Genomic DNA, 27,707 nt, shown 5'->3' on the forward strand with positions numbered 1-27,707 from the left:
CCTTGGTGGATCCATTCAGCTGATTGGGCTTATTCTCGTTCCAACAGTTGCACCACTACTTGTCAAAGGCCGTGGTATGTGTTTTCCTGTCTGTGGGAAAGTGCATATAAAAGATCCCTTGCTGCATTAGAAAAAATGTAGCAGGTTTCCTCTGATGACTTCCCGAGAATTTTATACTTTTATCAACGAGTGCTGATAAATTTATGATATCACAAAGACACGAGGGGGATTCTTTTTATCATCCATTATCATACTTTTCATTTGTGAAATTGTAAACAATGTCAGTAATGGGGGTTAAATGTCACTATATTTGGCAGGGGTAGACTCGTTAACTAGCAGAACGACAATGGCGTGACGTCACTAATGATTGATTTAGCGCTGAAACGTACACAGTGACGTACAAAAAGAAGCGATATCTCTTTGGAGAATATCGTGGGAGATATCGCAAATTATAGTGCCAGCGATATCTCCTATAAAAGCCTTTAATGGATGATAAATGAAGATATTTTTTAAATTAATGACATCCATGTGTAATAAATATCTTTATTTTCACTAAATACAAACAATGAACAATACATCAATAAATACTAGCACAAATGTAACACACTATCATTCTTCAACAATATTTAATAAAAAACAACGTGACAATGTAAAATTGCATGATGACTTGATATGTTTCACACGTATGAAGGTATACATGTACATGTGTACTTTCAAAAACATTCATAAAACAAGAAAATACATATAGAAAATCAACATTCTTTGATTAACATATTAAAACTAATAATTTGTATCTTCCGTCTTAAAACAAAACAGAGTACCCAATTTTGAAACCAATTTTAATCTAATCAGTACTCCACTTTCACAGATGTTGAAGGGTTTTTTCGGCTGTCATGTTGAATGTGGTTATCCTTTGTTTCCATGGATTGGCCAATTAGATGGCCATGTGTTGTATATAATAATAATTAAATTGTCAATGATAAAACAAATTTCATTATTACATTTGGAACTCACCGGGGCATAAGAGAATACACATGAACTTGATTGATTTTTTTGATTTTTTTTATCCCTTTACAACTGCATTGTCATAAAGGAGATATATGAACTTTGATATACCTGAATAAAATAACTGGCATAATTCACAGGTGGCCAGAATATGGATTTGAATGAATAATTTATTTTTTTTACCTGGAAAGTTCACAAGAATTTAGGTTATAATTCTTCATGTTATTAGAGTACCATTTTAATATGACCACAGCTAGTTATAAAAATCAAATTATATATACAATTTATAATAAAACCTCATATCTAATAACTACCCCCATCCCCCCAATGGCTGGTATCTTCTGATGCCTATATAGTTTTCCCAGTATCTTCCACAAAACCTATACTTGACATTAATTTAACCTTTAAGTGTTGGGCATGTCTACATTAAGGCTAGTTTGGGTCAACCTGGCGATTACCAGATCAGAGCCACAGTCTGGAGCAAAACAAATATTTACGATTAGGGAATCGGCAATTGTCTTAACCTACTTTTAACCTATAAAAAGTAGACATTAACTTTAGTTAATTTACAAACCTGTAACTCATTTGGATAAAGTTACAATAGAGTGAAAGGTGAGTCTGTGACGTTAAAATGGAAATATCCCTAAAAATTTACTAGAACCAATAAACTGCTAAAAATACGGTAAATGTATTGTTTGGTATTTGAAACACCAGGATGACCTGAAACATTTCGGTTCTATGGAAATGGATAATCTAAACAATACAATGTAAATAATGTTTGATTTCAGTGATCATAAACGGCTCTAATAGTAAAAAAATATGCTGTAGTGTTTAAAAACTAGGGTCTGTCCCTTTAACACCATTTGCAAGAGCACCCAGGTCATTCTGGGTCGAAGACCTATCTGTTCTACATGACCGTGGCACAAGTAGTTTGATGCAAAAAAGTTGATCAGCGACCGATAATCGTCAAATCAAACTGGATCAGCCTTTAGGAAAATGTTTACCTGTACAGGCCTCCACAATTTATTAAATTTATATAACATGTAAAGGTGTTACACCAAAAACAAAAAACCTCCCACAATTACAAAACATATTTTGGTTTGCATAACCAATTCTGCTAAGCATAATCTTTTATTCTTTTTTGTTTTATTAAAAAAACCCACATTGCTAGGCCTGATCAGTAAGTTTTACCCAAATGGTAAATCAATTATGCCAAATAAAATTGCATAACCCATGCACAAACAAAACGACCATTCTTCCAATTCGTGGAAGCCTGCTGTATATGTATATTTTTCTCTTCTGAAGGTGCAAAGACAATACATTCCTAGATATGACAGGTTTTGAAACGTTTTTGGACAAGACAAAATGAACCACTTGAGCTAAAATTAACCTTGAATAAAAATAAAGAAACATACAACAATTAAATTTACTAAGATGGTTTCTACATAACAAAATAACATGAAACAAAATGCGTAGTTTCTCCTTTAGTGACAGTAATACACTGCATTACAATCTTGGTGTTTGCTGATCACAGGCGACTATATTTTTTACATTTGTTACCACACAACCTACTTTCAAAAATACTTAATATTTTCTGGAACATTTAATTTACATATGTTATTACAGCAATCATTGTGATGTTGTCAATGTGATGTTAATATAAGAAGAGGGAAATGGATTTTACCAACATTCTAGCCAATATAAACCAAGATGGCTGATCAGATATTCAATGTTGAAGATCTATGTAACAGTTTCCTCACTTATGTTGATTGTCTATGAATTGTTGAGAAGTTAAAAAACAAACCAAAACTATGGCGCAGTGACATACATTACATGTATATACCGAGATTAATGATAGACTATGCACACAAACTATATTTTATTAAAAAGTAACACTATGGAACACTAATACAATGTCATCATTTAATTGTAATATTATGCACTCGGGAGATCCAAGAAGCCTAATGTCTGTGGCAATATTCAGTGGTAGAAAGTTAAAAATAGACAAAGTGGATTTACCAATTAATACTGTGATGAAATCAGGGGCGTACACAGGAAATTTTGCAGGGGGGAGGGGTCGAGGGGTCTGGCAAAGCCTGACACCGCGAGCGCCGCAGGCGCAAAGCCCGTGGCGGGGGGTCTGGGGGAATTTTTTAAAAACTGACCCCTTTTAGGGCTATTCTGAGGTGTTTTCTGCTGGCTAGCCGAGCTGCTTTCACAGGAATGTAAAAAATCGGGATATGAGCAGGGGGGTGGTATCGGTGTTACGGCCTCACTTTTTCAGAATGATCAGATCACACACTCTGAGAATCCAGAACCTATAGACACCTAATGTCGTAACCAACCATTTAAACCAGTCAGGGGCCTACTTCTCCGAACTCCCATAACTTCAGAACCTATAGACACCTAATGTCGTAACCAACCCTTTAAACCAGTCAGGGGCCTACTTCTCCAAACTCCCATAACTTCAGAACCTATAGACACCTAATGTCGTAACCAACCATCTAAATCAGTCAGGGGCCTACTTCTCCGAACTCCCATAACTTCAGAACCTATAGACACCTAATGTCGTAACCAACCATTTAAACCAGTCAGGGGCCTACTTCTCCGAACTCCCATAACTTCAGAACCTATAGACACCTAATGTCTTAACCAACCATCTAAACCAGTCAGGGGCCTACTTCTCCGAACTGCCAAACTTCAGAACCTTGCAGTGCAATGCAAACATACATACATACATACATGCAAGGACAATGTGATGTTGCTTAAATAAAAGAGCATAACAGAGCTGTGCGAAATAGGCCCAATGGGCCTAATTCACAAAGATCTCTTAGGCCCTGCTAGACAACAAAGCATCCTTTTTGCAAGTCTTTTAGCATTGCACTGCGAGAGTTTAGTGAATTAGGCCCCAGGGCCCTGTTCCACAAAGTGATCTTAGCACTAAGATCACCTTAGTGCATATGGTAACTATGGACTTGCGGTGATCTTAGGGCTAAGATCGCTTTGTGGAACGTGGCCCAGGTCTTGAATTATATTTTATGTAAGAGCTGGTCATTGTTCTGTGCCTCCATCAGTACCCAACTCTGAACCAGTCAATTTGGAGGCCTTGTTTTCAGACTGGTTACCGTTACTCTGTTCATCTCCAGTCACGAGCTGTCGTAACACCAGTCGTTTATAAACTCCATTCTTCGCCAAAAGCTCTTCATGTGTTCCTTGCTCAGCTATTGTGCCTTTGTCAATGACCACCACCTGCAAACAATATAAAGAGTTCTATGAGTTATTTAATACATGTTCCCTAGCTGAACATTATATACAATGGCATACAGAAAACACTTGCTTCAGAAGGTCTGTTAACAGTCATTGGGTAGTGGTGCAAAAACTATATGGCAGACGATATATCTAGTGTTTTCCCTAGCTTGTTTTAGCATGGTGCAGCACCATGCCTCAATAGTCTAGCACCATCTTGCCTCAAATGGCGCCATGCTGCCCTGAGATTAAACAAGCCTTTTTCAGTAATAAATTCTAAAATTGCCTTTATAAAGGTATTATTAATTAATAAAATATGCCTTTTATATATTTTGCCATTCATTTATTAAAGCAAGCACATAAATTACATTAATGTTCATTTTAATTTTTAAAAATTGTATTTTTAATGAAAAACACGTGTTTGGTCTACCATGCCTTGCCAAATTTCTAAGGAAACCACTAATATCACACACAGCCACACACCTATTGGACATCATGTACTCACAACCACACCCATCACCTACACACAAACTAACACCAATCATGCACACACATCCCATACACCCATCACATACACACAAATACTTGCACATTTAATCTGGACAAGCAGCTCTATCACTAAATATATGGTTAAGGACCACACAGATTTTGAGAGGAAACCTGCTGTCGCCACTACATGGGCTACTCTTTCCGATTAGCAGCAATGGATCTTTCATTTGTGCTTCCCACAGGCAGGACAGCACAAACCATGGCCTTTGTTGAACCAGTTATGGATCACTGGTCGGTGCAAGTGGTTTATACCTACCCATTGAGTCTTGCGGAGCACTCACTCAGGGTTTGGAGTCAGTATCTGGATTAAAAATCCCATTCCTCGACTGGGATCCGAACCCAGTACCTACCAGCCTGTAGACCGACGGCCTAACCACGACGCCACCGAGGCCAGTAACGACACCATTAGAGCACATTGATTTTGTTAATCATCGGCTATTGGATGTCAAACATATGGTCATTTTGACACAGTCATAGAGAGGTAACCCGCTACATTTTTCCATTAGTAGCAAGGGATATTTTATATGCACCATCCCACAAACTGGATAGCACATACCACAGCCTTTGATATGCCAGTCGTGGTGCACTGCCTGGAATGAGAAACAGCCCAATGGGTCCACCGACGCAGATCGATCCCAAACCAACTGCGCATCAAGCGAGCACTGTACCACTGGGTTATGTCACGCCCGTATGGCTACCAAGTCAGTTTGATTCTTAATTCAATCCATCAAACATCAGGGGCCTAATTCACAAAGTTCTCTTAGGCTCCGTTAGCCAACAAAGCATCCTCTTTGCAAGTCTTTTAGCATTGCACTGTGAGATCGCAAAGTTGCGAGAGTTTAGTGAATTAGGTCGCACCACTAGGCTACATCTCATTAATTAGTTACCTGTGAAGCATTTCTGACGGTGGAGAGACGATGAGCTATAACAATAACTGTTCGACCCTTCATCGCGCGGTCGACAGCCTCCTGTACCAAGTGTTCACTCTCCGCATCTAGAGCACTTGTTGCCTGTAAACACATTAAAACACTGATAATGATCACATTTTGTTACCTAAATTATCAAACATACTAAATAGTAACACCTTTTCTATTAGGATAGAACAGGTAATCAACAACCAACAAGTATTAACAATTATGTTTTGGAATTTGTTAAGCACTATTAACTAGTGATTGTCGATTCTTTGACTTTAAAGTATTAGTTGTTTAATTTTTTGGAATATTGTACTGGCCCTAATGTAGCAATTATCGGTTCTTGGTTGATAATTCCTGAAGATTTGATCCTATTTTTTTCTGTTTGATTTTCTTTTTTCAATAAAAAAATGTGCATAATATGTAAGAAAATATGGTAAACAGTTCACCACAGTATCCTAAAATTATGCTGGACAACAAAGTGCATTAATCCAAATTTGAAAGTTAGATATCCAAGGGAAACAACAAGTCTATCTCATCAAATAACAATAAGACATGATCCATGATATGGGCCTGTGCAATTGCAATATAAGTATAGACATTACATCATCAAGTAAAGATAAGAAAGGATCCATGATCAGGGTCCATGCAATTGCAATACAAGTAAATATTACCTCATCAAGCAGCAACAAGACAGGATCCATGATCAGGGCCCGTGCAATTGCAATACGCTGTTTCTGGCCACCAGACAGCCGAACACCTCTCTCACCGACTAGAGTATCGTAGCCTTGTTCAAACCCAGACACAAACTCATCAGCATTGGCCTGCTTAGCTGCCTCTCTTATCTGTTACCATGGTAACAAAAACAGAAAATATTAATAAAAATAGACCATAAAACAGCGGAGGGAAAAGAAGGAACTTTCAGTCACATGACCAAAACAAGAGGGAGCATACAGTAGAAGATTTTTAGGCCATCCCATTGGCTGTTGGGATGTTTGGACCAGGCTACTACCTATCGGGAAATATGCACTAGTTTGAGGACAAGTGATGTTGAAAAGAAATATGTTTACTGGTATCCTAGTAAATGAACAAAGAAAGGAATGTTCGCTAACTTTGCAGTATAATGTTTAAGTAGCAGCCATCCTGTATCAAACATAAGCTTATTTTCTTAATACTTGATCTGGAGTGCAAGAGATATGCTAACACATAAACATACTAGGGCCTCCACAAGTCCAAAATATTGGACTTGAGTACTCGAGGGTCAAACTCGACCCAGACCCAAGTACCGGAAACTTACTCTAGATGGTAATGAGACTAAGGAAAAAGTAAAATAGCATTATGCATCTTCATTCCAGCTGTGAACATGAATGCCAATTCATACCATTTAGAAAGTGGTTGATACGTTCAGTATTGTAATGGACGGACGGCCAGATTAAAAAGAGAAACTAGCAAATGATCATATAATTAGTCATACTGCTGATTAGGTAATGCTGAAGTTAATTTCCTACATTGTCTCACTTGTACAGGTACTAGAGTCCTGGGAACAGACTCAAGTCTTGCTAGACTCGACCCGTGCCCGGGTACTCGAGGAGACCCTAAATAGTACACCTTTTAATTAGCAGAAAGGAATGTTTTACATGCATTTTTCCATAGACATTATACATTACATTTGATGTATATATCATTTTGCATTGGTTGGAATGACAAATAACCCAAACGGATTCCTCTCAACTGATTTAACCGATGAGCTATTTGGGGGCCGGACGTAGCCCAGTGGTACAGCGCTCACTCGATGCGCGGTCGGTGTGGGATCGATCCTCGTCGGTGGGCCCATTGGGCTATTTCTCGTTTCAGCCAGTGCACCACGACTGGTATATCAAAGGCTGTGGTATATACTACCCTGTCTGTGGGATGGTGCATATAAAAGATCCCTTCCTGCAAAACGAAAAGAGTAGCACATGAAGTGGCGACAGCGGGTTTCCTCTCACAATATCTGTGTGATCCTTAACCATATGTCTGACACCATATAACCGTAAATAAAATGTGTTCAGTACGTTGTTAAATAAAACATTTATTTTTTTCTTTCTATTGCTATTTTTCATTTTTCTCATCCTCTTCACAAAATAAAAATCTTAGAATGGACTTACATCTTCAATATCTGCATCTCGTCCATAAGCTATATTGTCTTTAATAGAACAGGCAAACAGTGTGGGCTCCTGGCTCACCATGGAGATGTTCCGACGAAACCATCTCGGGTTAAAATCCTTTAGGTTATGACCAGCTGAAAAAAAAACCAGAGAGAAGTTTCAGTAAGTTAAAATAAACTAAATATTACTATAGGGACGGGATTTAGCTCAGTCAGTCGAGTGCTCGCTTGAGGTGCTTGCGACTCAGAATCGAACAACCTTGATGGATCCATTCAACTGATTGGGTTTTTTCTTGTTCCAACCAGTGCACCACAAGTGGTCAAAGGTTGTGGTATGTGCTTTCCTGTCTGTTGGAAAGTGCATATAAAAGATCCTTTGCTGCATACGAAAAATGTAGCGGGTTTCCTTGATAACTACGAGTCAGAAATACCAAATGTTTGGCATCCAATAGACGATGATTAATTAATCAATGTGCTCTAGTGGTGTCGTTAAACAAAACAAACTTTAAAAAAAAATATTACTATAGGCCCTGTGATGATAAAACTTTTAAAGTTTAAACTTGAGACTCCAAAAGGAAGTAAGGAAATGTTTTATTTAACGATGCACTCAACACATTTTATTTACGGTTATATGGCATCAGACATATGGTTAAGGACTACACAGATATTGAGAGAGGAAACCCGCTGTTGCCACTTCATGGACTACTCTTTTCGATTAGCAGCAAGGGATCTTTTATATGCACCATCCCACAGACAAGATAGTACATACCATGGCCTTCATTACACCAGTTGTGGAGCACTGGCTGGAACAAGAAATAGCCCAATGGGTCCACCAACAGCGATCGATCCTACAAGACTCCAATAGAGTCTGAGAGTTTAAAAACATCTTCTTTTTTTTTTTTTTTTTTTTTTTTAAACATGTCAACACCATATAATTTGTATGCATATCATTAAAGATTTGAGTCTCCACTCGAAAGTGTTACATGTATAAGCATGGGACCAACTGTTAATTGTTATTTCCTCACAAATATGTAAATACTCAACACATTTAAGAGTCTGTAGAATCTCAAACTCTAATTTGTTTTTGCTGTATCACTATTACTCCTTTTTCAAGCATACATTTTGTTCAAGATTTTTTCAATAAGTGATATAAAGGTAAAAAAAACTGCCCAAAAAATGGGGGTTTCCTTTTACATTCCTGGCTAATCAAAGGCTGTGTTACACCCTTGTAAATGATATTGCTAATAATAATAATAAACAGACACATTATTTCCAGAGAAGGAAGAACAGGTGTGGGTATATGTAAAATTAAAAAAGTAATTCTTTTATTCAACACATAAACATTTAAAGTTCATTATCTGTACTGATGTACAGGCATACCTAAATAAATGATGCCAGAGTTTGGATCATAAAATCTTTCAATGAGATTAACTATAGTTGACTTTCCTCCACCAGAGGGCCCAACCAGTGCCACCATTTGACCAGGCTTTACAGAAAAACTCACATTCTAAAAAAGAAAGAGCATGTATACATTATTAAGAGTGTTACCATGTAAAATTGATTTCTATAAGTAATCCTATTATTAACACAAGGAGATGGAAGCAAGTCTAAGTTAAATCAGTCTCATTGTAGGAAAAGATAACAAATGTGGGTGCAGTTAGGGATTGTCTCAAAATTTTATCACTTCTCCCTAAACGAATAACCTGCGGAAGTTGGGGGAGGGGGTAAAACACCCATACGAATAAAAAGTTTTTTTTTTTTTTTTTTTTTTTTTTTTTTTTTTTTTTTTTTTTTTTTTTTATTTATAAAGTGAAATTCAAAACCACAGTTAACAAAGTATTTCATGAACTACACATGAACAGTATAATTATTAGTCTCGGTAATTATGTCGAAATTCCTGTTTCCATGTACATCCGAATGCAGCATAGTTACAGTGACACATTTCACACATGACATCACTCTCAATTGGGGCGCTTTGAACTTTTTTGGAGAAAAAAAATTCAAGACCTTTTTTCCTGACTAAATTCATTTGGAGGGGGAGGGGGATTGAAAAGTATTAGAGGGTTATTTGTTTAGGTAGAAGTGATGAAATTTTGAGATGGTCAGTAAATACTGTCAACTGCTAAAAGTAATAGTGTTTGTACACCTTTTTCAAGTCGATTTTCCATGACTTTGCCTACCGGCCTCGGTGGCATTGTGGTTATAGGCCATCGGTCTACAGGCTGGTAGGTACTGGGTTCAGATCCCAGTCGAAGCATGGGATTTTTAATCCAGATACTGACTCCAAACCCTGAGTGAGTGCTCCGCAAGGCTCACTGGGTAGGTGTAAACCATTTGCACCGACCAGTGATCCATAACTGGTTCAACAAAGGCCATGGTTTGTGCTATCCTGCCTGTGGGAAGCGCAAATAAAAGATCCCTTGCTGCTAATCGGAAAGAGTAGCCCATGTAGTGGCAACAGCGGGTTTCCTCTCAAAATCTGTGTGGTCCTTAACCATATGTCTGACGCCATATAACTGTAAATAAAATGTGTTGAGTGCGACATTAAATAAAACATTTCTTTCTTCTTTTTTTTCATGACTTTGCCATGACCCAAATGTTCAGGGCAGTCCAGCCAGACCGAGCAAAAAAACCCACCCACTAGACTGGTTTATGAGCTTCATGGTAAACCAAATGACCATGTCAGGAACCAATCAAATAGTTTGCAATGTTAGCAAAATGTTTGCTAGCTGAACTTGGAGCTGGTATGTCTTATTTCAAGAGCATTGATATAGTGAAAACTGCATTAGCACATAGCCAAAGTTACACATAACAGGGAACAAGTAGATAAGAAATATATGCCATGGGAAGAAAACAAACATGGATAATCTACTCTAAATGCTTAAATACGGGTCCGTAATATTTTACTTTAATCAAATAGAAAGACTTATATTAAAGGTAGCCTAACTGATCACAAACATAAATGCAGCGTTTTATTATTAGTTTTAAACTGGTTTTAACAGAAGAAAATTAAACTTAAAACACAAAACACTGAAGAAACCACAAGTTAACATATACAGGCATAACTGAAAGTGAAAGTTAGGTGTTAAACTTGATGACAGGAGTTTCATTCTCACCGTAAGAACTTGCTTTTCAGGTCTTGATGGATAGGTAAAACACACATTCTGAAACTCCACATCTTAAAAAGAAATATATTAATATACCATAAAATAAAATAAAAAAAACAACTGAAATGTAAGGTGTCTTAGTATTTTTCTACAAGATGAAAATGATCGACACTAATGGACAAAAACACCGGAAAACATTGGATTAGCTTGACAAGTAGGGTTTTCCGGTGAGGTTTTCATCAAAGAACAAGGATAGGAACTACTGCATGTACATGTAGCTCTAACACCAAGAATTCTGGGAGATTTTTATCTTTAATATAAAAAGTAAATCCCAATTTTCATATTCAGAAAAGAGAATTCTGTGTGGTAACAAAAGATTTCATCACTCATGTCCAGCAAAATGTTATGCTTCTGATCAATGTACAACATATTATAAAATTAAGACTTTGGTCTCAGTATCAGTTGTTGGGGTTTTTTTTTGGGGGGGAGGGGATTTCTATGAAAACTGTTATGAACAGTTCAATGGATGCTACAGAAAACCTAACCTATTACTTTGTTATAGTAGACTAACATTACAAAGTATTTGTTGAATCCTTACTTCCTGTCAACTGTGGTAGAATGAGAGCTTTGGTACTCTCCACCATCTCTGGTTGTCGATCCATTAGGTTAAAGATCCTTAATGATGCACCAACAGCCTGCAAGCAACACATTGAAAACACATTAAACAAACTTCATCATACACACTAACTGGTCTCATTACTCAGAGCTAGACCTACCAATCATCAAATTCACAAACTGCAAATTTTAAACACAATTAGCACATTTTGTTTTAATTTGGTAAAATATTTTAATGTAATCACTAACTGCAAATTTTAAACACAGCTAGCACATTTTGTTTTAATTTGGTAAAATATTTTAATGTAATCACTAACTGCAAATTTTAAACACAGCTAGCACATTTTGTTTTAATTTGGTAAAATATTTTAATGTAATCACTAACTGCAAATCTTAAACACAACTAGCACATTTTCTTTTAATTTGGTAAAATATTGTTCAGCGCTGGAATTAAGATGTATAGTGCTATTTTACTTTATTCTTTAGTGTCATTAATCATCATCTAGTATAAGTGTCAGGTACTCGGGTCTGGGTCGAGTTTGACCCTTGAGTTCTCAAGTCCAATATTGTGCAGGCCCTAACTCCATTCTAGAGCAATTATAAATTGTTCCAATAGGGCCACTGTTACAGACTTCTCTCTCATCATTTCATTTTCATTTCAACTTATTTTCGTGCTTATATCCAATTAAGGTTCATGCACGCTGTCCTGGGCACACACCTTGGCTATCTAGGCTGAAGAGGGTGTAGTGGCATTACATCTACCCACTGACTTGTTAAAACTCGCTCTGGGTGGGAGCCGGTACCGGGCTGCAAACCTTGCACCTACCAGCCTTATGCCGGATGGCTTACTCACGACACCACCGAGGCCGGTCTATCATCAAATACTAACCACTACAGTAATAACTTTGTTTGAATGTCCGCCAACAACTGTCATTTGTAAGGCTAGCAACTCTTAGAGCTCAGAGTATACAAGTGTACGTAGCTCTACATCTGCGTACCCGCTTTAACATGTTCGGGAAATACTCAGCAAGTGCTTCCAGTATATGCAATTGTTTCAGAATCATATGGACATGGAACCCTGGGTACCATTAGAAACAAGCAATGGATTTTCTAAAGGAGTGTAAATGTCAGGGATGTGAGAGGGGCTGGAACAAAAAAGCTTACTGCGATCAGAGTCCCAGGGTCGTTCAAGGCAAATTTCAAATAGCATATCCTGGATTGGCCAATCGCAGTGAAGCAGATGAAATCCAGCCAAGGGAATGTACTACGCGCGAATAATACTTGCGATCGTGCAATACTACTTTCGATCTAACTCTTGCGCGCGGCGTGGCAGTCTCCATCAGCCAAAAGGTGCATCATTTTTAGTTTTTTTGTTTTGTTTTTTTAGACGAAATGGAAAAGTGCATTTACGCATAGCTCTCACATCCCTGAACAGTCCAACCTATTGCATTTTGAACAAAAGCTCAGAGCCTGAGCCATGACACAATGCTAGTTCTAATGAGTTTGTTTGAGGGTTTGGGGTGGGGTTTTGGTTTTGTTTAACGACACCACTAGAGCATATCGATTTATTAATCCTCAGCTACTGGATGTCAAACAACTGGTAGTTTTGACATATAGTCTAAGAGAGGAAACCCGCTACATTTTTTCATTAGTAGCAAGGGATCTTTTATATGTACCATCCCACAGACAGGATAGCACATACCATGGTATTTGGTATACCAATCGTGGTGCACTGGCTGGAACGAGAAATAGCCCAATTGGCTGGCCCACTGAGGGCGACTGATCCCAAACCGATCGTACATCAACCGAACGCTTTACCAATGGGCTACGTCCCAGCCATAGTTCTAATGAATGGTCCAGTATACCTGCATGAAATCTCCATACACGGAGGAAAGCATACCAAAGGCCACAGCAACTTGGAGAGTATACAGCAGGAAAGCTGAAAAATAGAACATGTTTATATGTAAGAAGTAATTACAAATTTGGACACACTTTCAAATGCTTCTCTTCACATAACATTTCATAGGATGCTTAAGGCAGATATTTAAGGATACATATAGAATATATGTCATCATGTTGTGGGGGGGTCAAAGACAAATTAATTAAAATTTTAACTGATATATTAGTGCAATACTATGATCATATTCAAATGAATTCTTAGCATTTCTTCCCCACTCCCTTTTCAAAATTGAAGTTGTATTTGCATAGTGGATGTTAAAATTACTTAAAGACAAAAATCCTATGCACATTTATAGACTGTCTTGGCAAAATATCTACCTCAAGTGAGCCAATATGTGTTCAGTTTGACAAAACATACATACCAGTAAGCACTCCTGATGTGATGCCAACCTTTGGGTTCTGTGTATTTTCAAACACAAGCTTCCCGCCATACCACAGGACTACACCAATAGCTCCCGAAGCCACTATGCCAACAGCACCATTGAAGACTCCTAGAAAACAACAAGATATACAAGTAAATTCATACACATATTTCTTCTGGAATCATTACTCACATTATGATATAATAATAAGAAGTAATTTTGTTTTGTTTAACGACACCACTAGAGCACATTGATTATTAATCATTGGCTATTGGATGTCTAACATTTGGTTATTGTGACATATAGTCTTAGAAAGGAAACCCACTTTAATTTTCCATTAGCAGCAAGAGATCTTTTATATGCACCAACCCACAGACAGGATAGCATATACCACAGCCTTTGTTATACCAGTCGTGGTGCACTGGCTGGAACGAAAAATAGCCCAATGGGCTTACTGACAGTGGTCGATGCCAAACCGACCACACATCAAGTGAGCGCTTTACCACTGGGCTACATCGTGCCCCTTCTGGAATCATTACTCAAACAGACCATTATGTAAAAATATCACTAATATCGACTATTTATGGTTTAAGATGTCATTCACCAAATAGCTAAATACAATATAAAGGGGAAAAAATAAAGTTTTAGTTAAATTCATGTCATAATAAAATTAAAAAAAGAATTTTTTTTTAAATAAGTAAAATCAAGAGCATTTACTCGTCTCATTTTATTTGACTAGCTCAAAATGAATTGAGCTAAATATTTTCAAAAAGAAATTGACCAATTGCTAATACTATTAGCTAAATATTTTCAAAGAAAATTTGACCAATTACTAATACTATTAGCTAAATATTTTCAAAGAAAATTTGACCAACTGCTAATACTATTAGCTAAATATTTTCAAAGAAAATTTGACCAATTGCTAATACTATTTATCCAGTTCAAACCTACTGTCACTGGGTAGAACATTTAAAGGGAAGCTGTTGTTCCATGACAAGAATAGGAAGCAGAAGACTTACTGGAAGATTTAAACCATTTCACTGTTGGGGAGTTCGTATGATATATACATGTAAGAAGGAAAAAAAGAAGAAAGTTTGTTTGTTTAACGACACCACTATAGCACATCGATTTATTAATCATCGGCTAATCAGGGCTTCGGAAAGTACTCGCCCACTTGCCAAATGTGGGTAAAAATTCTGACAGACAAGTTAAAAAAATGCAACTACCCGGCCGACGGGCAATCTGTCATTTTGATTTCATTTGCCACATGATGTTAATCACTTACTAAGTGTTCTTAATAATGTTTTGTCAATAATGTATCTATATATATATATATATGATTTCAAGTGAAAACACTGCATACTATAATACTGTTAATAATATATTGTTCTATAGACTGGCGGACTAGTAGAAATTCTGGCAGGCTAGCAAATTGTAGTTGGTTCTGGTCCTACGGACTAGTGGAATATTTTCCATTTCTATACCCTTGCTAATGGATGTCAAACATTCAGTAATTGCTACATTTTTCCATTAGTAGCAAGGAATCTTTTATATATATGCACCATCCCACAGAAATGATAACACATACCACGGCCTGTGATATACATGTAGCAGTCATGGTGCAATGGCTGGAACAAGAAATAGCCCAATGGGCCCACTGATGGGGATCAATCCCAACCCCACTGCTAGGCTACGTCCCACCCCATGTAGGAGGAAATGCCATTGGTTAGAGGTCGTTATATTGAAAACAAATATATTTTTACTGTAGACAATCAATTTGATCACTAAAGTACTACCAGTCATGGTGGTGTAGAGGTTAATCTATCCGACTTAAGGCTGGTAGGTACTGAGTTCGCATCACGGTACCGGCTCACCTCCTCAGCGCTAGTTTAACAACTCAACCACTAACATCTAACCACTAACCCACTGTCCTAGACAGATAGCCTAGGACTTCATGCTTGAAAGGGACGGGATGTAGCCTAGTGGTACAGTGCTTGCTCGATGCGCGGTTGGTGTGGGATCGATTCCCATCGGTGGGCCTATTGGGCTATTTCTCATTCCAACCAACTGGTATATCAAAGGCCGTGTTATGTACTACCCTGTCTGTGGGATGGTGCATATAAAAGATGCCTTGCTCATGAAGTGGCGGAATCGGGTTTCCTCTCAATATCTGTGTGGCCCGTAACTATATGTCTGACGTCATATAACCATAAATAAAATGTGTTGAGTGCATTGTTAAATAAAACATTTCTTTCTTTCTTTCTTTCATGCTTGAACTTTAATTGGATATAAGCACGAAAATATATAAACAAACAACAAAACTACGTCGCTGACCCTGTGCAGCTGCCAGCTTTTTCCCCGCCTGGTAACTCTTGTCAATATCCCGATTGTATGAATCCTGGGTTTTCGTCTCGGCAGAAAACATCCGGACAGTTCGAACGCTGGACAGCGATTCCTCAGCTTGCGTGCCCGCATCAGCTAGACAGTCCTGAAACTGTTTACGTAACTTCTTCACAAACTTGCCTGCAAATATTTGAGACTTATTAGATGCATTGCAATGTTGTCTTGCAGTCTAACATAAATTAAGTTTTAATCAGATTCAAGTCAACTAGCAGGAAACACATTTTGTTCAGAGATCGCTACACAACTTCAAAACATTAAACTAGTAGTTGCTAATAAATTTTCAGTAGACTAGAAATATCGTTAATAAAGATTTTGAAAACAAAATGTTCCCAGACTAGTTGTTAAATTGGTGATGTTTACACAGATGTATATATGCCCTCATCAACTGACTGTTATACAAGATGCAATTGATCGCAATTTGGCTTCATTCAAAATTACACCATCTATACGCATGAATAAATATAATTTCATAGGATTTTCAAAACAAATTAAAAACAATATTAATTGTATTTTGTTGCATTAACAGTAAACCCTCAACTTCTAACAATTCAGAAGAATTTATAAAATTTTAGGAATGAACCAGAATGATTTCAGTGTCCTCAATGTTACAAAACTAAAATATTTAAAACCAAAACTCTTTGTTTTAAAACAATCCACTTAAAAAAAAAATACAACAAAGTTAAAAATAAACTTGACGTTTAATCTGTATATTACTGACTTTTTAAAAGTATGAGGGAAGTAAAAAAAAAAACTCACAGGTATAAAATTCAAAATAAATAAATTAAATGTATACTCAGTAACTATCTCTACATACATGTGTACATGTACATGTTGTTGTTGTCGATTTAAATGTATAAATAACTTTATAAAATTTACTTAATAAACAGGTATATCTGTAAATCTAGAGATAATAAATATCATCAAATGAATGTTGATAATTCTGAACGTATTGAAATGTTTTTATTTGTGTATCAGAGCTAGCAGCAGACTATGCTCCTACCATACTGAACTGCTCCAAGTGACACAACTGGTACAACAGCTAACAGAACTCCAGTGAGCGCCGGATTCAGGTAGAACATGAAGACGATAGAACCGAGAATTTGAAGAGAAAACCTCAACAACATGGACAGATTGAGCTGAAAAACAAAGCAGAAAAGTATAACTATTTTTATATATTCATTACAGGTTTGTATTTACGTGGAGACGCCTCTTTATATTGATAAGAGCTGACCTACACCATGTATAAATATCACATGACATAATTTAATTGATGACGTCATAATTAATTAAGACAGGAAGTACTTTGCTTAATAATATCTCAGAACACTATATAATTTAATTTCATTTTTGTAACATTGATTTAAATTTAGTCTCAAATACTGTTCCCTTATGTTTTCCCCATCAGTATAAAGCTAAAGTTTGTTTTGTTTAACAACACCACTAGAGCACATTGATTTATTAATCATCAGCTACTGGATGTCAAACATTTGGTAATTTGCATCATCCCACAGACAGGACAACACATATAAAACCTGCTATATTTTTCCATTAGTAGCAAGGCATCTTTTATATGCAGCATCCCATAGACAGGACAACACATACCACAGCCTTTGATATACAAGTCGTAGTGCACTGGCTGGAATGAGAAAATGCCCAACAGGTCCACCGACAGGGATCGTCCATAGACTGACTGCGCATCAGGTGAGCGCTTCACCACTGGGCTGTGTTCCGCCCCCTCTGCCCATCAGTATAATATCACTTACTGTTATGGCACTCTGCAGGACTTGTGTGTCCCGCCCCCTCTGCCCATCAGTATAATATCACTTACTGTTATGGCACTCTGCAGGACTTGTGTGTCCCGCCCCCTCTGCCCATCAGTATAATATCACTTACTGTTATGGCACTCTGCAGGACTTGTATGTCCCGCCCCCTCTGCCCATCAGTATAATATCACTTACTGTTATGGCACTCTGCAGGACTTGTGTGTCACACCCCCTCTGCCCATCAGTATAATATCACTTACTGTTATGGCACTCTGCAGGACTTGTGTGTCCCGTCCCCTCTGCCCATCAGTATAATATCACTTACTGTTATGGCACTCTGCAGGACTTGTGTGTCCCGCCCCCTCCCGCCATCAGTATAATATCACTTACTGTTATGGCACTCTGCAGGACTTGTGTGTCCCGCCCCCTCTGCCCATCAGTATAATATCACTTACTGTTATGGCACTCTGCAGGACTTGTGTGTCAGAAGACAGCCTATTGCACAGCTCACCGGTTCTGAAACAAAACAACACGTACGTAGGGAATAGATTTCAACATGATAATGCTCTCTTGGCCAAACTTACATAGAAAATTGTTCACTGCAATCCAGTTGATTTTTACAATTTTCACTTATTTAGTACTTTCATCAGCCATAAAAAATATTTCTTTGTTTTGTTCTCAAATATTACAAAGCGTCCTTAGCATGATGCTTAAATTAAATGCATATCATGAGTAACAAATGAAATGTTGAGTTTACCCATGGGTACAATGTAGATACACATGTAATTAACTATTTAATAAATTGTAAAACTTACAGTTTTAAATATTCTTATTTATTAAAAGTAAATAAAAATCAAGAACTATACAGGCTATTATTTTGAAGGGGAGTAATTGCTCTCCAACATGACTGCATTCTGAAGATGGCTAAAGAATAACAAACTTTAAAAAAGATGTTTAACGTGTATCTTTTTTTTAATAATCTTAATTCATGAGTGATTATAATGGTGTGTATTTTATTCAACAATTTCTCTCATTAGATCAGGCAGAAATTAAGACTTGAGCAATTTAAAAAAAAGTGTTTATTATAACTTGCTTTTTGAAAACCATAACATTGGACTGTTCTTGTTGTCAGTGCTTTTAGTCCTTTCAGCTGACTGGAAAGCAGTGTATATCGATCATAGTCATTTTATCACAAATGAAAGCTTCAGAAGAGTGCCAACTCACTCTCCTAGATTTAATAAGAAGTTTGTTTTGTTTATTGGCTATTGAATGTCAAAAAACCCAATCAGCTGATCAATTGAATGGATCCATTGAGGTGGTTCGATCATGGATATAGTACTGATAATGTATTTCTTCAAAATTATTTATTATATAATATTATAATAATAAGTATATTAATACTATCAAAAACATTTTAAAAAGTATAGCCCAATGCAGAATGTCACTTACCTATTTGTGTCAAAGAATGCCACTTCCTGCTTAATGATGGCAGCATACAAATGTTTCCGTAGTCGGGCAACCAATCGCTGGCCAGCAAGGACAAATATCCATGATCGGATCATTGAAGCAATTGCTCCAACAAAGTAAATAGCGACCAGAATCAGCACGGTCATATTAAGCTCCTCTGAAAGAAAAACATTTCCGGTACTTTAATGTACTGTTTTATGTTAAACGGTTCTGTGCAGCAATATAATATGCAAATAACTTATTTATTCTATAAACTGACATGCAATTAAGTGGATTCCACTGTACCAACAAGCACAGTGAAACCTTATAGTCCGTCCACAGGGAATGCCTGTTTTCATACTATGGAATTTACTACAAGTTATTGATTTCTGAGACAAATGTTTTCTAAATACAAAAATACTTAGTTTAAAAAACAAACAAAAAACACTTTTACTTTTCTTCTTATGTCAAACCAAACTGAAATTATTTACAAAAACAGTTTTGTAGGAGGATGGGACAGACTATACAATAGTGTACGTGTTCAGAAGGGTCACTGCTCAGAGGTGCTTGCAATGAATTCAGTTAAGCATACATTAAACTGAGTCAATCACAAGCACGTTTGCATTTTCTGTCCTGAACACGAAACTCTATGCAGTTTCTATTAATACAAACAATATGAGCAGATCTGACCATGCAATGTCACTACTAACTCAGTCATTAAACATAATTAATTAATGTTGGTCACTCACTCATGCTCTTTTGAGCTGAATCTACAACTTTTCCGAAGAACAGAGGAGCAACCATCTGAGCTCCACTTGAACCAAGCAGTGCGACTCCTGCTATCATCAGAATGCCGAGTTCCTACAAAACACATACATGTATATATATATATCATACAAGCAGTGCGACTCCTACTATCATCAGAATGCCGAGTTCCTACAAAACACATACATGTATGTATATATATATCATACAAGAAGGAAGGAAGGAAATGTTTTATTTAACTACATACTCAACACATTTTATTTACGGTTATATGGCGTCAGACTTGTGGTTAAGGACCACGTAGATATTCAGGGAGGAAACCCGCTTTCGCCACTTCATGGGCTACTTGTTTCGATTAGCAGCAAGGGATCTTTTATATGCACCATCCCATAGACAGGATAGCACATACCACGGCCTTTGATGTACCAGTCGTGGTGCACAGGCTGGAGCGAGAAATAGCCCAATGGTTCCACCGACATCATACAAGAACTACATGTAGCTGTATATACTGGCAGTAACCAAGTACATTAAACTAACAAAAAAATATGGTTATTGAGTAAAATATATTCATTTATTACCCATATGGTTAAAAATATATTGGTACATATATATAAGTGATACGTCCCACTAGAACACCAAGTAGGACGTAACACTTTGTGACGTCATCGACTGGCACACTACAACCTTACAGGAATGTCAACCAAGCAAGATGAGTGATATAAATTAAGGTTGATTATGGGTTGTTAATAAATAGGATTTTAAACTTGCTGCCATTCTGTATAATGTTTATGTCCCTCGTGAAAAAAATGTCATTGTCACTCACTAAAATTATTTCACTCGGGACATAAATATGATATGAAATGGAAGCTTGTTTAATATCCTATAAGTATAAGTTTAAACTGAATCATGAAATGAAACATGTCTCTCAGAAAATTAACATAAAAAATCCCTTGATGCTCTCTGGTAGAAGTAGCCTACAGCAGGGCTGGATTTGGGTCAGCAAAATATTTCGCCAAAAAATGTCTACTAAACTTCAAAACCTGCAGAAACCCAGTTATTTTATAACAAAATATCAATTATTTTATGAAATTATTTCGCCAAATTGAAATAAAATTTGGCGACTGCCAGAGCTAGCCCTGCTACAGTTATATAGAGAAAACAAGTTTCCAGTCTCATGCTCCAGACCAAGTGTTGAAATGATTCGTATTTCCAAATTGTATTCATATAAAAACATTAGTGTTGAGCCATGACTCAAAGATATTGCATCAAATTAGCCTCTTGACAACACCCATTCATAGTGAGCAGACACAAGTTTATTAAAACTGTACATACGTCTGACTTTTATTGGGGTAAAAGATGTCAAGGATCAGCAGCCGAGATAGCAGCTTTAAAACTAAACATATTTTAAAGTGACAGACCCAAGTTTCTAAACACTAAGGCATATTTTTTCACTATTAGAGCCAGTTTTGATAATTGAAATCACACAATAGTTAGATTTTATTGTTTAGATTATCCATTTCCATACATCTGCAGTGTTTCTGGTCATCCTCCTGTTTTTAATATCACAACATCCATTTTTTATCTTTTTAAAAACACATGTGCATCTGAGAAGTAATGGTTATGGCAGGGCCCGATTTAGACCTTTCGGGGGGGGGGGGCACTTCAGGTTCAGGTGCCCCTCAACATAGAAATTAAATTACATGACAAATAAAAAAACTGAACTAATTTTATAATTATTACATTTATTTTATAAAGGAAGTCCTTACTCTGGGGGCCCCTCTGGCAGGGGGGCGGGGCGGGGCAATTGTCCCTTTATAAATCCGGCACTGAGTTATGGATTAGAGTTCTAGTCTATTTTTAAAGGTATTTCATCTTGATAAAGTCATAGACTCTTGTTTGACTCTTGTTACTTTATCCACATGTGTTACAGGTTTGTAGATTAACTAAACTTAGTGTCCATTTTCACAGGTTGTAACTAGTGTCTGCACCTTTAAGATAAATGTTCAGTGTTAACATTAGCATGGTTTGTTAAACTTTATATGTGCTGTTCTTTTTAGGAACACCATACAGTAATGATTTAAGACTCCCCAACCTTAACATGGCAATACAAGTTAAACCTATCTGGGGCAAAAATTATTTTTAAAAAACAAAAAGTGTCGAAATTACAATATTAGATACTAAATTTAGTAATACAAAGCAAGTAGTTTAAAAAGATTTCTTTTCTTTCTTTGTACTAAGACAACAAAAAGACACGTTTACTTGGAAGAAATGAAAACGAAAAACATATGCGTAACTATATCAGGTCACCACATTCACAACTGAAAAAGGCAGACACTGAAAAAGAAAATATTTACCGGTCTTGCCAATGAAGCCAATCTTATCAAACCAACATTCTTTCTGATCGGCTTTCCATCTTCCCCAACTTCCTGTCCACGAGCATTTAATCGATGGATCCGTCGAATGGAAGAAATCTTTCTTAAAGCTATAAAACTCCACAGAGACAGTAGCAGTTCGATAAGAGAGAAGCAGAATGCACTGATGACCAGTGCATTGTACGTAACATGCATCAACGAATAGGAAGCATCGTACAGGTATGCATATAAGATTAATCCTCCCTTTGTAGCAGCAAATGCCATGAACCCTAGTGACAGCACGATGACCGCAAATCGAGAAATAATGGAATGTGTCTGCAGATCTTTGTGGAAAGGTCTGTCTATCAACTTGTAGCATGTGTCCTCGAGAATGGAGTAAAATGGAACAAGGAAAATAATTTTCAGTGCCGCCATTAGTGCCAGATCGAACACGGATTCCTTTAGGTGGAAGTGAACGATGTTATCCACAAAATATTCTGATGTTCCACCTTAAAATGTAAAACATTATAATTAACTGTTACATGTAAATGTCTCTTTGAACTAAATACCATTCCCCCCTGAATTCCGTGGAAGCGAAAACATTTGCAGAATTTGCATCATTGTGCAGAATAGTTGTTCGTCCACGGAAAATCACTTTTCGTGCAGAACACGTGCAGAATTGATATATGTGGAATTTGTCTTAATCACAGCAAAATGTTCGATGTTTCTATATTGTAACATTAAACATGGAATTTTAATAGTGTTTACTTTCCATACAGTAATAAATAGAAGAATAAAGCATTTGTTTCTTTTATTTTAAGTTATTACAGGCTGGACTGGTAACCGCCTCATAGTTACTAGTCTGCGTAACCTGCATTTGGAACCACCCTTTAGATTTGATGAAATGACCTGTTGCATTGGAAAGGAAATCGACTGAAGTGACTTGTATATATAGACAGATAGATAGATAGATAGATAGATAGATAGATATATACAAGTTTTAGGTTTTTTCATATGATCATGCCATTTGTTACTTTTATGGTACTCGAACAATGTACTTATTTGGTGGATACAGCACTTGCAAGAAAGGATTTTTGTTTTAATATTGCTGATTTAGTTTTGTCAATTTAGAAATTTTAAAAATCCAAATTATTTAATTTTGAAAATCTACTGCATCCTACAAATTGGTGTGTCCCATTCATGATTACTGTGCCAGGGACACAAGACTTTGGGTCTGTGGGATCCCTGATTTTTTTTTTGATTTTTTTTTGATGATGGATGACAGACCAGGCTAAACTCTTGTCAATATGATCCCATCTCACCTGTGAGCCACAAGACGGCTGACACAACTCCATCAATAAAGAGCACAAGTCGAACTATGTTGGTGAAGCGAGCTGATGGTAACGTGTAGTAAGTCTGTTTGACATCGTGACTCTGGGAAGATGAACCACTGGGTACGACTGCAACGTCGACTTCACCATTCAACAGCAGGTTTGTGGTGCTGCTCTGAATATCAGTCATCTTGTCCATTGTCATAGCGATAAATAAATTAGGAATTCAAATCTGAAGTGGAAAAGAAAATGAACAACCATTTAATGAGACTTCACAGGGGCGAATTATGGGGGGAGGGGGGTCTCAGTTGCACGGAACCCCCCTCCCCGGCTAAAAAACAACAACTGCACCACGTAGATCTAAATTGATGTCCATGTAAAATTTATAATTTCAAATTATAAACATTTACATATTGTTTCGGAAACCCACCCTTACCTAAAGCATAATCCACCCCTACTTCAAAAAGATTGTTTAATCAGTGGCTACAAGGCAGTAACTAGAGTGTGTGGGTGGGCAGTAGAGGCCATTTTAACTGATAAAGACCCTATTACCGTGCTCCGATTCTGTTTTCACTACTCCACCCCTAAGTTATCTTAGATTAGATTAGGTATGGCCCTGGGTCCGTATTTTTGAAGCCATATTAGCCTTACAACATCGTAAAACCATAGTAAGCTATGACATCACTATGGCATGTGCTATAGTGACGTCATAGCTCACAATGGTTTTACGATTTCATAGCACTAAGATGGCTTTGAAACTATGGGCCCTAGCTGGACTATTATTACTATATTAGGTGTCTAACATAATAATTGTAAGCAGTGAGATTTAGCTCAGTCAGTAAAGTGCTCAGCTGAGATGCTTGGTTCATAGTTTTTTTTCCTGTTGAAGTTAAAGTTAATTCCCCACTGCTGGTATATCAAAGGCTGTCCTGTCTGTGGGGGTGGGGGGAATGTTACACACTGCATCGAATAAACATGTACAGCTAAGGACCACACAGATAACAAGAGAGGAAACCTGCTGCCACAATGTCATGGAATATTCTTTTCAATTAGTAGCCAGAGATATTTTTAGATGCACCATCCCACAGATAGGATACCAAGGCCACTGTTACACCAGTTGTAAAAACACAGGTAGGTTTCTTGTATCCAGCTCAGTAAGGCACATTTTACAACTGATACCTAGATATGATAAAATATGGTTATAATCTGTTATTTCACCTCTTGCTTTACAAAATGTATTTGAAAATGGTGGAAGGCACTGTTATTGTCATTTCGATGGTTTGGGAGGGGGTTATTTGATGGTTTGAATATACATGGGGCTGTGGTGGGTTCAGGGGCATGCTCCTCCAAGATAATTATGAATTTCAGTGTGTCCACAGACTTGAAATGAAAACAAAGGAGATTAAGCCGGAGGTTTTATTGCGGGTGCAATGCCGCCGTGGGTGGTGGAGACCTATCTTGTTACACCATAGATGGAGAGCTATACACTTATCATATAGACATGAATGGAAAAATAGACAATACACCCTTATAAACCAGTGTTTTATTGCAGGAGCTCAGTTTGAATGTATAAAAGTCACTTGAATACAATTACACACTTAATTGTGGGGAAATAAGCCAATAAAAATGCAGACAATCTGCTTTTTTCCAAAACAGGAGATTTGTCAAAAAATAAGGAAATAAAGGAGATCTAGCAGAATCATGAAACAAAGGAGATTCTTTGAAATAAAGGAGACATGTGGACACACTGAATTTCAGATATTAAAATATGGCATTTCCAGCCTTCTGAGAATGACCTCCATAACCCCAATCAGTTCTGCATCCCCCTGGATTTAATATACTAGTCATGGGGCACTGTTTGACATGGGATGATAAAATGTGATATTCCACATTAAAACCCATCACATGTAGCCCTCTAGTAGGTTGCACTATACCAATTAATTTCCGGCTGGGTCGAAGTTCGAGGTGCACCGAACTTTTGATAGAGAAGTTAACACCACAAGTCCTGTGATTGGTTATAAATGTGAGTGTGTTGGTTGTAAAAAAAATTAGTTTCATCTGGGCTAAAAATGTATGCAATTTTATTTGATGTAGTACCACCGTGTCAAGTAGCCTTGTGCTTGGAACATGTATGGGGTACCTGGTAAAAAAAAAGTACTCAAATTTTTTACGAAACTAGGGGTGTTGCAGAAACATCTGGTTATACCGAAAATGAGCCATGAAAGGTACCATTTTCTGCAGTTAATACTTTGAGGTAGGGGTTGTAGTACTGATATTTATGGGTCACAGTTTGGTTGATATATTGCATATAGTGTTTTTAAACACAAACGTTAACATGGTCGCCTATGGGATTTGAATTGGTATAGTCCAACCAGTATGACTGATACTTGGGATATTTGAGATAAAAATAAAAGTAGGCCCTACATGTACGTGCATATCACAATTTATTTTATTTATTAAAATAATACTAGATTTTTAAAAATATACAAGACTGTATTAAGGTTATCCGAAATACATGTAATGTTGTTGTAGGTACTTTTTGTCACTAAAATAAAAACTGTAAATTAAAGTACCGTACTTTGATTGGGTAAGTTGCAGGGGTGGGGGGGCAGTATTTAATTGATATTCAGGGCTATCATAAAGAGTCAGAAGATGCCAGCAACTCGATGGATCTCAAATATATTAGTTCGCCTTGCAACGAAGCAGCAAGAGTGTTATCTTCAGTTAGGGAGGCCTGTGCTACTTGCTACTAATATTGCGGAGGTGGGGTGTCAGTACAAAATTATAAATAATATAGGGTAAATTCTCTATCATGACAAAATTAGCATTTTAAAACTAAAATGGATACCCTTTTGTATTTTTAGGGCTTTACTGCCCCCTGTCCCCTCGCTTCTGCACTGGATACGCCGCGATCATACGGCCCTGGTAGTGTGATAGTCAGGCGCGGATTTAGTGGGGGGCCCAAAGGGGCCCGGGCCCCCCCTATTTTTGGGGTCGTTATTATTTTGGAAAAATATCTGCCCGGTCCCCCCTTCCCCTAACCCTAACCTTAACTCCAACCCTAACCCCAACCCTAGCCCTAACCCCAGCCATAACCCCAACCCTAACCCTAATCTTAACCCTAACCCTCAACCCTAACTAAAAATAATAATGGAGGGGACCGGGCGGATATTATACCATTATTTTATAGCTATTTTGTTACTCAGATGCAAGGAAATCGCATTTCTGGCCACTTAAATTTCTAAATTTCATGGGGGAGCATGCCCTCGGGCCTCCCCCCCTATTTAAAAATCCTGGATCCGCGCCTGATAGTGGTTAACAGGTTAATGACTGAAAAGCCCATTTTTAGGCTTTGACTTTGAGGAAAACATTTGCAATTCTATTACAAATATATTTTTAAATTTTAAACTGTACTTATCATGATACCAGGTATAATATAATTACTAATTCTTACCAGCACGTTCAAGAAGCGCAAATAAACAGACACCGACAAAGCAACCGACGAGGATGACAATGATTTGACATTTTTTGACAAGCAGAGACTGAGAGAGTCGGCGACTACTAAGGCAGTGACACTTCTATTAAAAATAAACATGACCTTTACACGTGCGTCGTGTTACCTGTTCTGACTACAATAATAAGTGTGTGTTGACACAGGTACACATGATTGCATCAGTAAGTAATACAAATCTCATATCCATTCTTCCAGCGCCGGTCTGACAGAGATATTGACATCACGTTCTCAAAG

General features: G+C 37.2%; 1 protein-coding gene across 1 annotated transcript; it reads right to left on the minus strand.

Annotated features, from left to right (window-relative positions):
- Positions 1-529: 529 nt before the first annotated feature.
- Positions 530-27,707, minus strand: LOC121369012 (ABC transporter B family member 25-like). The gene is made up of 17 exons (XM_041493809.1): positions 27,580-27,707; positions 23,951-24,191; positions 22,632-23,137; positions 20,262-20,373; positions 19,516-19,690; positions 18,522-18,582; positions 17,304-17,439; positions 16,235-16,423; positions 13,901-14,029; positions 13,445-13,518; positions 11,563-11,659; positions 10,974-11,035; positions 9,238-9,364; positions 7,859-7,992; positions 6,386-6,556; positions 5,688-5,810; positions 530-4,254 (listed from the first exon to the last, which is right to left on the minus strand). Exons 2-17 carry the CDS (start codon positions 24,162-24,164, stop codon positions 4,057-4,059), a joined length of 2,508 nt encoding a protein of 835 aa, XP_041349743.1. The 5' UTR covers positions 24,165-24,191; positions 27,580-27,707; the 3' UTR covers positions 530-4,056.

Source organism: Gigantopelta aegis, chromosome 3 (assembly GCF_016097555.1).
Source record: "Gigantopelta aegis isolate Gae_Host chromosome 3, Gae_host_genome, whole genome shotgun sequence".
NCBI lineage: Eukaryota > Metazoa > Mollusca > Gastropoda > Neomphalida > Peltospiridae > Gigantopelta > Gigantopelta aegis.

Bases quoted from the DNA above. Each gene is read 5' to 3' on its own strand.
- LOC121369012 (XM_041493809.1), bottom strand. From the start codon at position 24,164: ATGACAATGGACAAGATGACTGATATTCAGAGCAGCACCACAAACCTG. The intron at 19,691-20,261 runs GTGAGTGACCAA...TTTTTCTTTCAG, and splicing joins TTCAGCTCAAAAGAGCATGA to AGGAGCTTAATATGACCGTG. The intron at 9,365-10,973 runs GTGAGAATGAAA...TTTCTTTTTTAG, and splicing joins CTGAAAAGCAAGTTCTTACG to AATGTGAGTTTTTCTGTAAA.